The 16195-nt window shown below is 36.0% G+C and overlaps 1 protein-coding gene across 6 annotated transcripts in view; it reads left to right on the forward strand.

Annotated features, from left to right (window-relative positions):
* The window catches only part of EVI5 (ecotropic viral integration site 5), a 272724-nt gene that overhangs the window by 154628 nt on the left and 101901 nt on the right, over window positions 1-16195 (forward strand). For all 6 annotated transcript variants that reach the window (XM_073008577.1, XM_073008575.1, XM_007977947.3 and 3 more), the window contains 3 exons: window positions 8392-8526; window positions 12994-13134; window positions 14574-14732. In XM_073008577.1, coding sequence (XP_072864678.1) covers window positions 8392-8526; window positions 12994-13134; window positions 14574-14732 — 435 coding nt within the window. The remainder of the gene's footprint in view (window positions 1-8391; window positions 8527-12993; window positions 13135-14573; window positions 14733-16195) is intronic.

A 16195-nucleotide genomic window follows, 5' to 3' on the forward strand; every position in this document is an offset into this window, starting at 1 on the left:
CTCCTGGATTCATTGATTTTTTTGAAGGGTTTTTTGTGTCTTCTTCAGTTCTGCTCTGATCTTAGTTATTTCCTGCCTTCTGCTAGCTTTTGTATGTATTTGCTCTTGCTTCTCTAGTTCTTTTAATTGTGATGTTAGGGTGTCGATTTTAGATCTTTCCTGGTTTCTCTTGTGGGCATTTAGTGCTATAAATTTGCATCTACACACTGCTTTAAATGTGTCCCAGAAAACTTTAAGCCAACAAAGATCAAAAGAGACAAAGAATACCATTACATAATGGTAACGGGATCAATTCAATAAGAAGAGCTAACTATCCTAAATATATATGCACCCAATACAGGAGCACCCAGATTCATAAAGCAAGTCCGGAGAGACCTACAAAGAGACTTAGACTCCCACACAATAATGATGGGAGACTTTAACACCCCACTGTCAACAGTAGACAGATCAATGAGACAGAAAGTTAACAAGGATATCCAGGACTTGAACTCAGCTCTGCACCAAGCGGACCTAATAAACATCAACAGAACTCTCCACCCAAAATCAACATAATATACATTCTTCTCAGCACCACATCACACTTATTCCAAAATTGACCACATAGTTGGAAGTAAAGCACTCCTCAGCAAATGTAAAAGAACAGAAATTATAACAGACTGTCTCTCAGACCACAGTGCAGTCAAACTAGAACTCAGGATTAAGAAACTTACTCAAAACCGCTCAACTACATGGAAACTGAACAACCTGCTCCTGAATGACTACTGGGTACATAACGAAAGGAAGGCAGAAATAAAGATGTTCTTTGAAACCAATGAGAACAAAGATACAACATACAAGAATGTCTGGGTTTGTTTTTCTTGAGGAAAATGGAAGTTAGTTGTTATAGGTCTCTCTAAAAATCCAAGATAGATAGATGACTTTACACATGTAATTTGGTAAATTCTTCAACTTTTGGTCACTATACCTATAAATGTGGACAGAGATTTTTTTCCAGAACTAATTTTGACCTCAGTCTAAAGATAAAATGTTTTATATTAGTATGTGATTGTATTTTCCTTTTAGATAATAAATGAGGGGTTACTTTAGTGGAAATTGTTTTCTTAACATTTTGTTACATCAATAACAACAACAAAAAACTTACATTTACACCAATAACCAGAGGTAAATGTCTTTTTAAAGGATGTATGTAATTTCTGGATGTTTAGCACAAATCATATAAACATTAAGTATTTTTCAAAAAAAATTTTTTTTTAAATGGAGTCTTGCTCTGTTGCCCAGGCTGGAGTGCAGTGGCACAATCTCAGCTCACTGCAACTTCCACCTTTTGGGTTCAAGCAGATCTCCTGCGAACCTTCACCTTTTCGGTTCAAGCGAATCTCAGCTTCCTGAGTAGCTGGGACTACACGCATGGGCCACCACGCCCGGCTAATTTTTTGTAGTTTTAGTAGAGACGGGGTTTCACCGTGTTAGCCAGGATGGCCTTGATCTCCTGACCTCATGATCCACCCGCCTCAGCCTCCTAAAGTGCTGGGATTTCAGGTGTGAGCCACCGTGCCTGGCCTATTTTTCAACAATTTTAGTGTAGCAAATATTTAAATAGTACAACCATACTGCTTTGGTTTTTTAAAATTCTGTTTATAGCATGTGGTAGGGAGAATTACAAACATCTTTTTGGGATCATATGCTGAGGGAAAGGAAGATGTAACTTTTTATTTTTTTCTGCTGTGATTTTGTGATGTAGAAACCTATTCCAGAATACTTGCCTTGTATAACTTTTTTTCAGATGCTTTTGGATATGGTGGTCCAAATGTGCCATCTTCCCACATTGTTACAAATTTTGTTTTTGGAGCAAATTGAAACATTGTATCATTATTTTGTTTTGGGAAAAATGGTTCAAGATTGCTAGGTAGGCATTTCAATTAAAAATAGATTAACCATCAGTTTTATAGATTTTTTTTTTTTTCAGCATTCAACTTCCACTTCCCATGTTTAATGTAAATTATATAATACAGGGATTTTGTTGTTAAACCAAGGGTTAACTGATTCATTCAGCAGATAATATTTTGCTCACCTACCTATGAAAAGCACTGTTTGGTTCTGTTAACCAGGCAGTTACTGATTTACAATGGTAAATCAGTCAGACTGTCTCTGGCATTTGCTTATATAGTATATATAGAGATAAACATTTAAAAAATTAATCACACAATTTTTAAAAAAATGTTACTTTTAAGTTCTGGGATACATGTGCAGAATGTGCAAGTTTGTTACATAGGTATACATGTGGCGTGGTGGTTTGCTGCACATACTGACTCATCCTCTGAGTTCCCTCTTCTTCCCCCTCAACCCCCAATAGGCCCTAGTGTGTGTCGTTCTCTTCCCTGTGTCCATGTGTTCTCATTGCTCAACTGCCACTTATGAGTGAGAACATGTGGTGTTTGGTTTTCTGTTCCTGTGTCAGTTTGCTGAGAATGATGGCTTCCATGTCCCTGCAAGAGACATAATCTCATTCCTTTTTATGGCTCCATAGTATTCCATGGTGTTTATGGACCACATTTTCTTAATCCAGTCTATCATTGATGGACATTTGGGTTGATTCCAAGTCTTTTCTATTGTAAACAGTGCTGCAGTAAACATATGTATGCATGTGTCTTTTTTTTTTTTTTGAGACAGAGTCTCGCTCTGTCGCACAGGCTAGAGTGCAGTGGTGCGATCTCAGCTCACTGCAAGCTCTGCCTCCTGGGTTCACACCGTTCTCCTGCCTCAGCTTCCCCAGCAGCTGGGACTACAGGTGCCTGCCACCATGCCCAGCTAATTTTTTTTGTATTTTTAGTAGAGACAGGGTTTCACCCTGTTAGCCACAATGGTCTCTATCTCCTGACCTCGTGATCCACCCACCTCGGCCTCCCAAAGTGCTGGCAACACAGGCGTGAGCCACTGCGCCCGGCCATATGTGTCTTTATAGTAGAATGATTTATATTCTTTTGGGTATATACCCGGTAGTGGGATTGCTAGGTCAAATGGTATTTCTGGTTCTAGAACTTTGAGGAATCGCCCTACTGTCTTCCATGATGGTTGAACTAATTTACATTACCATGAACACTGTAAAAGCATTCCTATCTGTCCACAGCCTCACCAGCATCTGTTGTTTCTCAACTTTTTAATAATTGCCATTCTGATTGGCATGAGATGGTATCTCATTGTGGGTTTGATTTGCCTTTCTCTAATGATCAGTGATGTTGAACTTTTTTTCCTATGTTTTTTGGCCATGTAAATGTCATCTTTTGAGAAGTGTCCCTTCATATCCTTTGCCCACTTTTTGATGGGGTTGTTTTTTTCTTGTAAATTTGTTTAGGTTCCTTGTAGATTCTGTGTTGCTGGAAGTCAGGGACCCCGAATGGAGGGACTGGCTGAAGCCATGACAGAACATAAATTGTGAAGATTTCATGGACATTTATTAATTCCCCAAATTATTATTTTTATAATTTCTTATGCCTGTCTTTACTGCTGTCTCTGAACATAAATTGTAAAGATTTCATGGACACTTATCACTTCCCCAATCAATACCCTTGTGATTTCCTATGCCTGTCTTTACTTTAATCTCTTAATCCTGTCATCTTCATAAGTTGAGGATGAATGTCGCCTCAGGACCCTGTGATGATTGCGTTAACTGCACAAATTGTTTAACCAATATGAAATCTGTGCACCTTGAAAAAAGAACAGGATAACAGCAATGTTCAGGGAACTAGGGAGATAACCATTAGGTCTGGCTGCCTGAGAGCCAGGTGGAACAGAGGCATAGTTCTCTTCTTTCAACAGCAAATAGGAGAAATATCGCTGAATTCTTTTTCTCAGCAAGGAACATCACTGAGAAAGAGAATGAGTTCCCAAGGGGAGGTCTCAAAAATGGCTGCTTTGGGGACGTCTGTCTTTTACGGTGGTAGATAAGGGATGAAATAAGTGCCCATCTCCCGTAGCACTCCTAGACTTATTAGGACGAGGAAATTCCCACCTAATAAATTTTGGTCAGACCAGTTATCTGCTCTCAAACCCTGTCTCCTGATAAGATGTTATCAATGACAGGGCGTGCCCGAAACTTCATTAGCATTTTTAATTTTGCCCTGGTCCTGTGATCTCGCCCTGCTACCATTTGCCTTGTGATATTTTATTACCTTGTGAAGCATGTGATCTCTGTGACCCACACCCTATTCATATGCTCCCTCCCCTTTTAAAAATCACTAATAAAAATTTGCTGGTTTTGTGGCTTGGGGGGCATCATGGAACCTGACGACATGTGATGTCTCCCCCAGACACCTGGCTTTAAAATTTCTCTCTTTTGTACTCTTTCCCTTTATTTCTGAGACTGGCTGACACTTAGGGAAATAGAAAAGAACCTACGTGAAATAACATTGAATTATCGGGGGCTGGTTTCCCCCAATAATTCTGAATATTAGACCTTTGTCAGATGGGTAGATTGCAAAAAATTTTCTCCCATTCTGTAGGTTGCCTGTTCACTCTGATGGTAGTTTCTTTTGCTGTGCAGAAACTCTTTAATTAGATCTCATTTGTCAGTTTTGGCTTTTGTTGCAATTGCTTTTGGTGTTTTCATCATGAAGTCTTTCTCCATGCCTATGTCCTGAGTAATACCTTGCCTAGGTTTTCTTCTAGGGTTTTTTTGGTTTTGGGTTTTACATTTAAGTCTTTAATCCATCTTGAGTAAATTTTTATATAAGGTGTGAGGAAGGGATCCAGTTTCAGTTTGCTGCATATGGCTAGCCAGTTTTCTGAGCACCATTTATTGAATAGGAGTTCCTTTCCCCATTGCTTTTGTCAGGTTTGTCGAAGATCAGATGGTTGTAGAAGTGTGGTGTTATTTCTGAGGTCTCTCTTTTGTTCCATTGGTCTGTATGTCTGTTTTGGTACCCGTACCATGCTGTTTTGGTTACTGTAGGCATGTATTATAGTTTAAAGTCAGGTAGCGTGATGCCTCCAGCCTTGTTCTTTTTGCTTGGTTATACAGGCTCTTCTTTGGTTCCATATGAAATTTAAAGTAGTTTTTTTCTAATTCTGTGAAGAATGTCAGTGGTAGTTTGATGGAAATAGCATTGAATCTATGAATTACTTTGGGCAGCTTGCACAATTTTTTTTTTAGAGTTGTGATAAGTGTTACAAAAGAGACAAGAACAGGGTTCCATGAAATGTTTGGGTTCCTGAAAAGAACATATAAATGTCATATCTTGAAGTTAGTTAAAAGCTTAATGTATACTTAAATTCAAGCAATATTTGATATATTTGTGTGGACAACCCTTTTTCTAATTTCAATTTTTTTCACTTAATAATATGAGAAACTTCCCCCAATACAAATATTTACTTTTTAATGTATTACTCCTATATCCTTAAAATAGGGAAGATTTTTTTTAAGCTCGAGACACAAGCAAAAAGATTACTGAGAACTTTCTAACTTACCTTTACCTTTATAATTTTTGCAACACCAGAAAAGCACATAGGATTGAAAAGCAGACTCTGCTTACTAAAAAGAATTTCTGTCAGTTTCATTGGACTGGGATTGCTGGTATCACAGAAACATGAGATTCATTTACATAAATTAACTTGATATAAGTATAGGGAAGTCATCTGTCATTTGTACGCTTTTAAATAAAAGCCCCCCTTGCTGAGACTGCCTGCCATCATAATTGTGGCAGTTGTCATTTGGTAAAACAAATTGTGTATTTGTCCAAGTTACTCACTTGAATATGAAATGCACTCTTCTAGGAATTTCTTAATACAAGAACATGTGAGATCTATATGCTTAGAGTTTTTTAGAAGTTTGGATTTTTTAAATATTATATCCTTGATTTTTAGAACAGTATATATTAAAACAATATATTAAACTCTTCAACACCTATATGGCTTAAAGGTGAGGAACATGGGCTCTGTAATACAAACTCTCAATTAATAGCACTATCAACTGCTGTTTGACCTTGGTGCACCCTATTAGTTTCCTTATTAGTAAGGTAGTAATTGTGGTGAGGGTTAAAGGAAAATATAAAGTGCTTAACTTGTATCTGGCACATAGTAAGTGGTGAGTAGATGTTAGCTGCTGTCATAATTGTCATTTCTGTCAAACATTAAAACGTGTTTATAAAACTGTTTTTCCCCCTGTGGAAAATAGAATAAATTGAAACTACAGTGGTTAGGTTCAGGCAATTTATAGTTCACAGCAGCATCTTTTCCTTAGATGCTGTGTAATTTGCAATGTGTTAGTTGACTGTCATCATGAAGACCTGATAATTAAGAGAATTATATTCTGTAAACTGTGTCAGTGGCAAAACTATTACATAATACATTTAGAATTATTTTAATCCAGAAGACTAAAATAATATGTTTTAGTGTATGAAAAGCATAAGATACATATTATCCAGAATGACTTGTTATCAGAGCATTTCAGCTCTCTGTAAATTTTATTAATAAAGATTTGTTCCCAACATTACTATAGCCTTTTGTACTTGATTGGATTAGTTGGTTTATTCCAATCAAGAGTTCTATTCTCATATGAGCCTTTGAGTTTGATGTTTTCTTGGGGATCTCCTAATATAAAGTCTTGGCAAACAAACCTGTACTACAGTTGCCAGGGCTTTAAGTTGAGGGCAGAAAAATTCTACCAGTACCCATGAAATAACTATGATCTGATTAAATAAATTATGGCACTTCTAGTTTAGATGTGGTCATTCCAAAAGAATGCCTTTTTCCTAATTGATAGAAGGTAAGTATTTGCTAAGATGATGTGTCTGTTGCAGATTCTCTTTTCGTATTGAAATATTGTTTCAGTAGTATCAAAATTACTAGAAGAAATAATGTATAATGCATTGAATTAAAGTCCTCATTTGCACATCTTTTTGGGTAACTGGGGCAGGAGAGTACCATGTATTAAGCATCTGGTTATTTTTAATAGTTCTAATTTGACATCTATTTTGTTCCTAACATATTAGAATAAAAATAAATGTGCTTTATTCATGCTAGTTCAGTAGAAGATTGTTTTTTATGACTTTATTTTGTAATTTTGAGTTGCCACATTTTCTTTACTACATGAATTAAATGTGAAGTAATAGACAATTTATTTTAGAAAGTATTTTATAATGATGAATTGCATATTGCTTCTGTACAGAAGCTTTTGTATGGGCACTGGCTTAAAAATGATGACTTAAGTGTTTGCATCAATATTCATGTTTTATAGAGTAGGAAAGCAAATGGGAACATGGCGTGCTTCCGGGGTTAATTTCTTCGTGCAGCATCTGCGTCTTCTCTGCTTCCAGCAGTTATTTCTATGTATATCTTTTTTTTTTCTTTCTTTCTTTTCTTCTTGAGACAAGAGTCTTGCTCTGTTGCCTGGGCTGGAGTACAGTGGCATGATCTCGGCTCACTGCAACCTCCACCTCCTGGGCTCAAGCCATTCTCCTGCCTCACCCTCCCTAGTAGCAGGGATTACAGATGTGTGCCACCATGCCCAGCTAATTTTTGTAGTTTTAGTAGAGTCAGGATTTCACCTTGTTGGCCAGGCTGATCTTGAAGTTTTGGCCTCAAGTGATCCACCCACCTCGGCCTCCCAAACTGCTGGGAAACCATGCATATCTTCTGAAGAAGATTTCTAAGCACAAATACAATTTTGTTATTTTGGAATTTAGATGGTTCACATTATTGTGGGTACCCTGTTTTTTTCCCATTAGATTAAAATATATTTTTGAGTAATGTTTACATGTCTTCTGTAGTACATAACAGTACTATCAAATAGCAATATATAATGTGTCACAGATGTAATTTAAAATTTTCTAATAGCCACATTAAAAGGAGTAAAAAAAGGTAAAATTAATATTTTTATTTACCTCAGTATATTCAAAATATTATTTTAACATGTAATTGATATAAAAATCATTGAGATTTTTTTATTTCATATTAAGTCTTCAAAATCCAGTTTGTATTTTATACTTAAAACTTGTTTTAATCTTGATTAGCCACATTTCAAATGTTCAGTAGCCACATGTGGCTAATTGCTATCCTATTTATTGTGTGGTGTAGGTCTGTAAAATCAGAACAAATTCTTTGTATCTGGATGGATGGACAGATAAAAGGAGATGTTTATCTTGTATGAATCAGATTTGATCAGTGCAATAACTAGTTACCAAAGCCCAATAATGTGGTCATCTTTATAGATATCAAAGTTGGGCTTTTTTACTCATTGGAAAAGTTAATTGGAGGAGATACATTGGTAATATTGGGTAGATGGAACTTCTCCTATTTAGTTGCCCTTAATATAACTGTATTAGGTAGTTGCATTGTTTTTACTGTATATACATGTTTATACTTCATGAAATTTCAATGTATGTCTGTAACCTTTAGCATAAATGCAGTTCCAACTACAACGAAGATTTTGTGCTACAGTTAGAAAAGGAATTGGTCCAAGCCCGACTGAGTGAAGCTGAGTCTCAGTGTGCACTAAAAGAGATGCAGGATAAAGTCTTGGATATAGAGAAGGTAAGAAACCTACACAAATGCAGTCACTTCCAAATTAGAGGGGATATGTGATATTTATTAAGTACTTACTGAGCAATTTAATTGACTTGGTGTTTTTATACATTAGAAGCCTTACATGTTAGTTACTAAGAGGAAAAGGAAAAAAAGATTTTTAAAATTGCCAGTTATTCCTTGTTGCCTTCATACTAATCAAAGCCCCATATTTAAGGATAAAAATGGAGATTAGAGCCCTTTTGGAGGAAAACGACCAGAATAATTTTCATAAAAAGAGTATCTAAATGTTGCAGAAGAGAAACTCGGGTGAAAGAAATTAACTGCTGTCGTCAAATATTGCAATATTTTCATGTGGAAGAGATAGAATAGGACTAATACATAGACATTTCAGGGAAAATTTCATCTGAGTGTAGTTGTTAGAACTGTCCAATCTAGAACAAGTTACCTCAGGATATGTAGGAAGTTCCTTTTAGCCTGAGTGTACTCACAGAAACTAACTTACTTCTTTTCAAGGATATTAAAGAACATCAAAGATCAGATAAGTAATGGGAATAGAAGAACTTCAGGTTTCTTAAAACTTTCAGATTTAAAAGTTCTAGATTACAAACTCTGAATCTCTTGTTTTCTCATCTGTAAATTTATTGGTGGCCTGTGCTCTGTGTCATTAGTTCCTTTTTACTCTTAGGTAATAGCTAGCTATTGAATCCAAAAACCTGATAGATAATGGACATAACAGTCTCAGGTATTTTTAACTATTTTCTTAATGAAATAGGACAAGTGTAATGAGAAACAGTAATGGAATAATTTTGCTGGAAAGCTCCTTGCTATTTTTATATTTCTGGAAAATGTATTCTTTCTATTTGTTGAGAAAAAAAAGCCAGCAAGAGTGCTGAAAGAAATGGCTAACAGAATATTTGGTCTCTAACTTAGGTGTATTCTGGGTTACATGATTTAGAGAAGAATCTGTGTCTTGCAGTTAGAAAGATTTTGAATATTTGATAGAAGTGTATTTGGATTCCATTCAAAACTGGATTTCGTAAGTGGCTGTGGTGTTTTTCATTTTTCACGTTATAAAGTAGAAAGGAATTTGAAAGGTAGCATGCTTCCTAGTAATTTCTTCATGCAGCATTCTCTTTTTTTCTGCTTCCAGCAATCTTTTAAATGCATATGCAGTAAATTTTTGGTTTTCAACTGAGAAAATATTTAAAGTCCATCATAAGAATGTGTAATTGGTGAGAATAACTTCATTTCATCATCCCTGTGAGCAGAAATTTGCATGTGTACCATGAAATATTTAGAGAGAGAAAATTTCTTAGAATCAGGCCTTGAAATCTCAATGTTACCTCAGTTTACCTGTTTACCTAGGGAGCTTTCCCTAGGACCTAATTTTGGATCTCTTGGTAACTCTCCGGAGAAGTTTGATACTGGGCTACCCTGTGTCCTTTTTATCTTTTAATATGGTGGGAAATTGATCTAAATCTTGTATCCGTGTGCTGGGATAATTGGCTAGCCACATGTAGGAGCATGAAACTCGATCCTCTTCTCTCACATTATACAAAAATCAACTTAAAAGATGGATTAAGGACTTAAACCTAAAACCGGAAACTATAAAAGTTCTAGAAGATAACATTGGAAAAACCCTTCTAGACATTTGCTTAGGCAAGGATTTCAAGCAAATGCAATTAAAACAAAGATAAATAGCTGGGACCTAATTAAACTAAAGAGCTTTTGCACGGAAAAAGGAACAGTCAGCAGAGTGAACAGACTACCCACAGAGTGGCAGAAAATCTTCACAATCTATATGTCTGACAAAGGACTAAGATCCAGAATCTACAATGAACTCAAATCAGTAAGAAGAAAATACTCTCATCAAAAAGTGAGCTAAGGACATGAAAAGACAATTCTCAAAAGAAGATATACAAATGGCCAACAAACATATGAAAATATACTAAACATCGGCTGGGTGTGGTGGCTCATGCCTGTAATCCCAGCCCTTTGGGAGGCCAAAGTGAGTGGATCACAAGGTCAGGAGTTCAACGCCAGCCTTGATAATGATAAAGACCTGGGCAAGATAATGAAACCTTGTGTCTACTAAAAATACAAACAATTCGCCAGTTGTGGTGGCAGGCGCCTGTAATCCCAGCTACTCGGAAGGCTGAGGCAGAGAATTGCCTGAACCTGGGAGGCAGAAGTTGCAGTGAGCCAAGATCGTGCCACTGCACTCGAGCCTGGGCTACAGAGGAAGACTCTGTCTCAAAAAAAAAAAGAAAAAAAGAAAAGAAAAAGTACTAAACATCACTAATGATCAGGGAAATGCAAATCAAAACCACAATGTAATACCGCCTTACTTCCACAAGATTAGCCGTAATCAAAAAAAATAAAAAAACAGTAGATGTTGGCATGGATGCAATGAACAGGGAACGCTTCTGCACTGCTAGTGGGAATGTAAACTAGTACAGCCACTATGGAAAACAGCGTGGAGATTCCTTAAAGAACTAAAAGTAGAAGTACCATTTGACCCAGCAATCCCACTACTGGGTATCTGTCTACCCGGAGGGAAAAAAAGGTCATTATTTGAAAAAGATACTTGCACACACATGTTTATAGCAGCACAGATCACAATTGCAAAATCGTGGAACCAATGCAAATACCCATTGGTCAACAAGTGGATAAAGAAACTGTGATATATATGAGATGGAATACTACTCAGCCATAAAAAGGAATGAATTAACAGCATTTGCACTGTCCTGGATGAAATTGGAGACTATTATTCTAAGTGAAGTAACTCAAGAATGGAAAACCAAACATCGTATGTTCTCACTGATATGTGGGAGCTAAGCTATGAGGACTCAAAGGCATAAGAATAATTCAGTGGACTTTGGGGACTTGAGGGGAAGAGTGGGAGGGGAGTGAGGGATAAAAGACTACAAATAAGGTGCAGTGTATACTGCTTGGGTGATGGGTGGACCCAAATCTCACAAGTCACTACTAAAAAACTTATGTAACCAGATACTACCTGAACCCTGATAACTTATGGAAAAATATAAATAAATAAATAAGTCTTGTATCCATGAATCAAGTTGTTTAATTTCAGTCATTTCATTTCATTTGAATCAATTGTTAAATTGTTTAATTTGTTTTTTTTTTTTTTTTTTTTTTTTTTTTGAGGCGGAGTGTAGCTCTGTCGCCCAGGCTGGAGTGCAGTGGCCGGATCTCAGCTCGCTGCAAGCTCCGCCTCCCGGGTTCACACCATTCTCCTGCCTCAGCCTCCCGAGTAGCTGGGACTACAGGCGCCCGCCACTTCGCCTGGCTAGTTTTTTGTATTTTTTAGTAGAGACGGGGTTTCACCGTGTTAACCAGGATGGTCTCGATCTCTTGACCTCGTGATCCGCCTGTCTCGGCCTCCCAAAGTGCTGGGATTACAGGCTTGAGCCACCGCGCCCGGCCTAAATTGTTTAATTTGTATTAATTTCTTGACTGTTGATGTAAATAGTGACTAATACACAGAGATTTGATGCCTCTCTCAGAAATAACATACTGAGGAAATACAACAAAAACAGATTTTGGACTACTGTTTTCTATAAATATTTAAAAAGTAAATGATGTTCATGCTTTATCTGGAGTCCTGATCAGAGGTTAGTAAGTTTATTGCCATACTGAAAAAATTTTTAATCCTGTTGCTCCATAACTTTGATTAATATTTTATTAACAAATCAGAGTTAGATTTCTGTGTTCTCAAAATTAAGTACAGTTCCCCTCATACATTGCTAGTGGAAATGAAAATCTGTACAGCTGCTTTGGAAACGTTTGACAGTTTCCTAAAGTTAAACATAGAAAAATTACCATCTGAGCCAACAGTTCTACTCCTAAGTATATCTTAAGAACATTGAAAACCTAAGTCTACACACAAACTTTTGCACCAATGTTCATAGCAACATTATAATAGTCAAAAAGTGGAAACAACCCAAATTTGTATTAACTGATGAATAAATAGATTAAATGTGGTATATCTATACAGTGGAATATCATTTGGCATAAAAAAAAGATTGAACCTTGAAAACGTTGTTCTAAGTGATGTAAGGTTGTCACAAAAAGCTATAAATACATACGATTTTGCTTACAAGAAATGTCCAGGTAGGCAAATTCATGGAAACAAAAAGTAGATTGGTGGTTGCCAGGGGCTGGGGAAATGGGGAATGTAGAATGACTGGTGATGAGTATAGGTTTTCTTTTTTGCATGATCAAAATATTCTGAAATTAGAACATGGTGATGTTTAAACAACCCTGTAAATACTTTGAAAACCACTAGCTCTTGTGTATTTTAAAAGGTTGAGTTTCATAGTTTGTGAATTATATTTCAGTACAGCTGCATAAAATTAAATACATTTAAGTGTGGAACAAAATAGCTGTTATGCATGCTGTATTTTATTCCTTAATTTTAAAAGTCCCAAATTAAATTTTCTTCTTCTTTAGAGGAATAACTCCCTTCCTGATGAGAATAATATCGCAAGGCTTCAGGAAGAACTCATTGCTGTGAAACTGAGAGAAGCAGAAGCCATTATGGGTTTGAAAGAACTTAGACAGCAAGTCAAGGATTTAGAGGAACACTGGCAGGTATTTTAATATATTTTTTGTGCTTTTTAAAAAGAGAATAAAACCCAAATTTCCAATATGTAAGAGTTTGAAGTACCTGATGACCTACAGTAGGAGATGCGTTTAAAGTGAGAGAGACCCTGTTTAATGTCAAAATTGAGAGTATTTATAAACTGAAAGTGCTCTTAGGCTGTTTCTCTCTCTTTAATTCTTATAATAAAATAAAAGATACAGTAGATATCGGATCATATTTTTGTCATTGTACCATTGTGCCTTGTATAACTTTTTCTGAAAAACTGTAAAAGTATTCTATATCGTACATATTTTATCTTATGTTGATATTAAGTCCATTGTTGGTTAGTGTGAAACACCAGAAGAGTGACAACATTATAAATTTAGTGTATAAATTAGTAACTTAGTTACCTCACCAAATAAATGACATTTATCTGGTATATGACCACAAATTTATTCATGTATGAGGGAAATGTTGACAAGGAACAAAATACATATTCTATATAAGGACCAAAATTAGGCCTTGACATTGTCATGCCGTTTTTTTAAAATGTGTTTTTACAAAGTATCAGATTGCAATAAACTTGAAATTTTAAAACAAAAAAGACAAAATTTGTATTTTGTCACAGATATTTTGAGAAACACTGCCCTTAACTTCTAACATTCCTTCCTTAAGGATGGCCCCATTTTTTTTTCTAATTTATTGGGATTTCATTGAAGATAATATGAAAAATCTCTCATTAAAAAAATTACAGTGAAAATTGTATTCTTTTCAAGAATTAATCTGCAGTATATAGAGAAAAAAATTTGAACTATATTTGAGTTTGTGTCCCAGATCTGCACTGGCTGTGTGATACTCCTGAAGTTATTTAATCACAGTGTTTATTTTCTTACCTGTGAAAAACCAAAAATGTTACTACATACATTGCCAAATGTTCCCTGGAGGGACAAAATTGCCCCAGTTGGGAAACAATAATGGCAATAATGTGAATGATGCTTTCTAAAATTGTTTAATGTGGTGACCCTGGGCAGTGAATTCTAAAAGTGCCCTTCTTTCTTCTCGGGTCTCTTTTCTCCAATAAATTATTTCTTTTTTTTTTTTTAAAGTACAGACGAGGTTTCATCATGTTGGCCAGGCTGGTCTCGAACCCCCGACCTCAGGGATCTGCCTGCCTCGGCCTCCCAAAGTGCTGGAATTACAGGTGTGAGCCACCGTGCCTGGCCAATAAATTCTATCTTAAATATGCTTAAGATCTGCAAAGGTCTTTTTATGAAACCCTTTTATTCAGATGATAATAGTGCCTGATTAATAGGATTTTCTAGGGATTAAATAAAATAATGTGTGGAAAGTGTTTTATATAGCACAGGCCTGAAACAAGTGCTCAGTAATATTAGCTCTGATTCTGATACTGAGAGTACTTGCTGCAATATAATTTTTTATGCTTTAGCGCCACTTAGCTCGTACTACTGGGAGATGGAAAGACCCACCGAAGAAAAATGCTATGAATGAGTTACAAGATGAACTGATGACCATTCGACTTAGAGAAGCTGAAACACAGGCAGAAATAAGAGAAATAAAACAAAAGATGATGGAAATGGAAACACAGGTATGATGGGAAAGCCCAGTATCTTTAAAAAGTATCATTAGCTGATCAAGGGTTTGTGCACAGATTGTATCATCTAGAAGAGAGATAAAAGGTGAAGATATGAAACTGTATAGACTGCAGTTTTCTAGCCCAAATGAAGATGGCAAAAAATTTTTATATTGGATTTCAGAGGTTTAATCCTTCTTTGACCCATTCAACAAAGTTCAAGCCAGTCAAATTTTATTTGACTTTATTGGGTAAAACTCATAGCATTGCCCTGCTGCACGACTTGAGAAGGAACACTATGTAGAGCAAAATTTTTCAACCTCAACACTTTTAACATTTTTGGCTAGAAGATACTTTGTTTTACGGAGCTGGTCCGTGCGTTGTAGATGTTTAGCAGCATCCCTGGCCTCTCCCCAGTAGTTACCAGTAATGTCTCTCCTATCCCAGGTTGTGATGACCAAAAATGTTTCCGCACACATTGCCAGATGTCCCCTGGGGGGCAAAATTGCCCCAGTTGGGAACCACTGATGTATACTATAATGTGAATGATGCTTCCTAAAGTTGTTTAATGTGGTGACCCTGGGCAGTAAATTCTAAAATTGCCCTTCTTTCTTCTCAGGTCTCTCTTCTCTCCAATAAATTCTATCTTAAATATATTTAAGATCTGCCAAGGTCTTTTTATGAAACCCATTTGCATGGTAAAGGCACATTTGGTTTTCATGTGGTACATTTGTTTGGACCATATTCTTACACTGTGTGAATGTTTTTAAAGTATTTATTCAGTCAGTAGGGGGCATAGTTAACTCATACATCATTCTGTATTCCAGTGTGCAAAATGATCATAATCTCAAACATGATAACATGAATATGTAATTTCTTCAAAATAAATATATCTTGTTTTACATTGTTCAAAGTTATTTTCTTATATTTTTCTTGTATTATTCTATATAAAATACTTCCCATGCATTATTTTATTCGGTATAATTAAAATAGGAAGAGGTACACTTGAGATTATGAATAGTAGAAATCTTAAGTTTTACAATGGGAAGTTTTTATTTTTGTAATCAGATTTTATTTTAGTATAGATACTAAAGATGAAAACACAGCTTTTAAGCCATTGTTGAGGATTTATTTCACAGTGGGTAGAGGTGAATAAATCAAATCCAACAGACATGGTTTTGAGAACTTGTGAAACACAAAGCACTGCCTCAGCCGTTAAAGGACTTACACTTGGGAAATCAGGTATGCACAGACAGTATTTAATATAACTCAGAAATTTGGTAAGTAGAGAGTTAGACAGGAATTATATGGAGACTAGGAGGGGAAAATTAATTTCAACTAGGTGGTTTGGAGAAAGGTTTCCTAAGGAATTTGTGTTGTGCCTAATACTGTCGCTGACTAATAAGTGTGATTTTGGATGGATTTTGCTGGAAGCAGGATGGTATGAAGCACTGGTTCCTAAATGCCAGCCAGTATTT

Source organism: Chlorocebus sabaeus, chromosome 20 (assembly GCF_047675955.1).
Source record: "Chlorocebus sabaeus isolate Y175 chromosome 20, mChlSab1.0.hap1, whole genome shotgun sequence".
Taxonomy (NCBI): domain Eukaryota; kingdom Metazoa; phylum Chordata; class Mammalia; order Primates; family Cercopithecidae; genus Chlorocebus; species Chlorocebus sabaeus.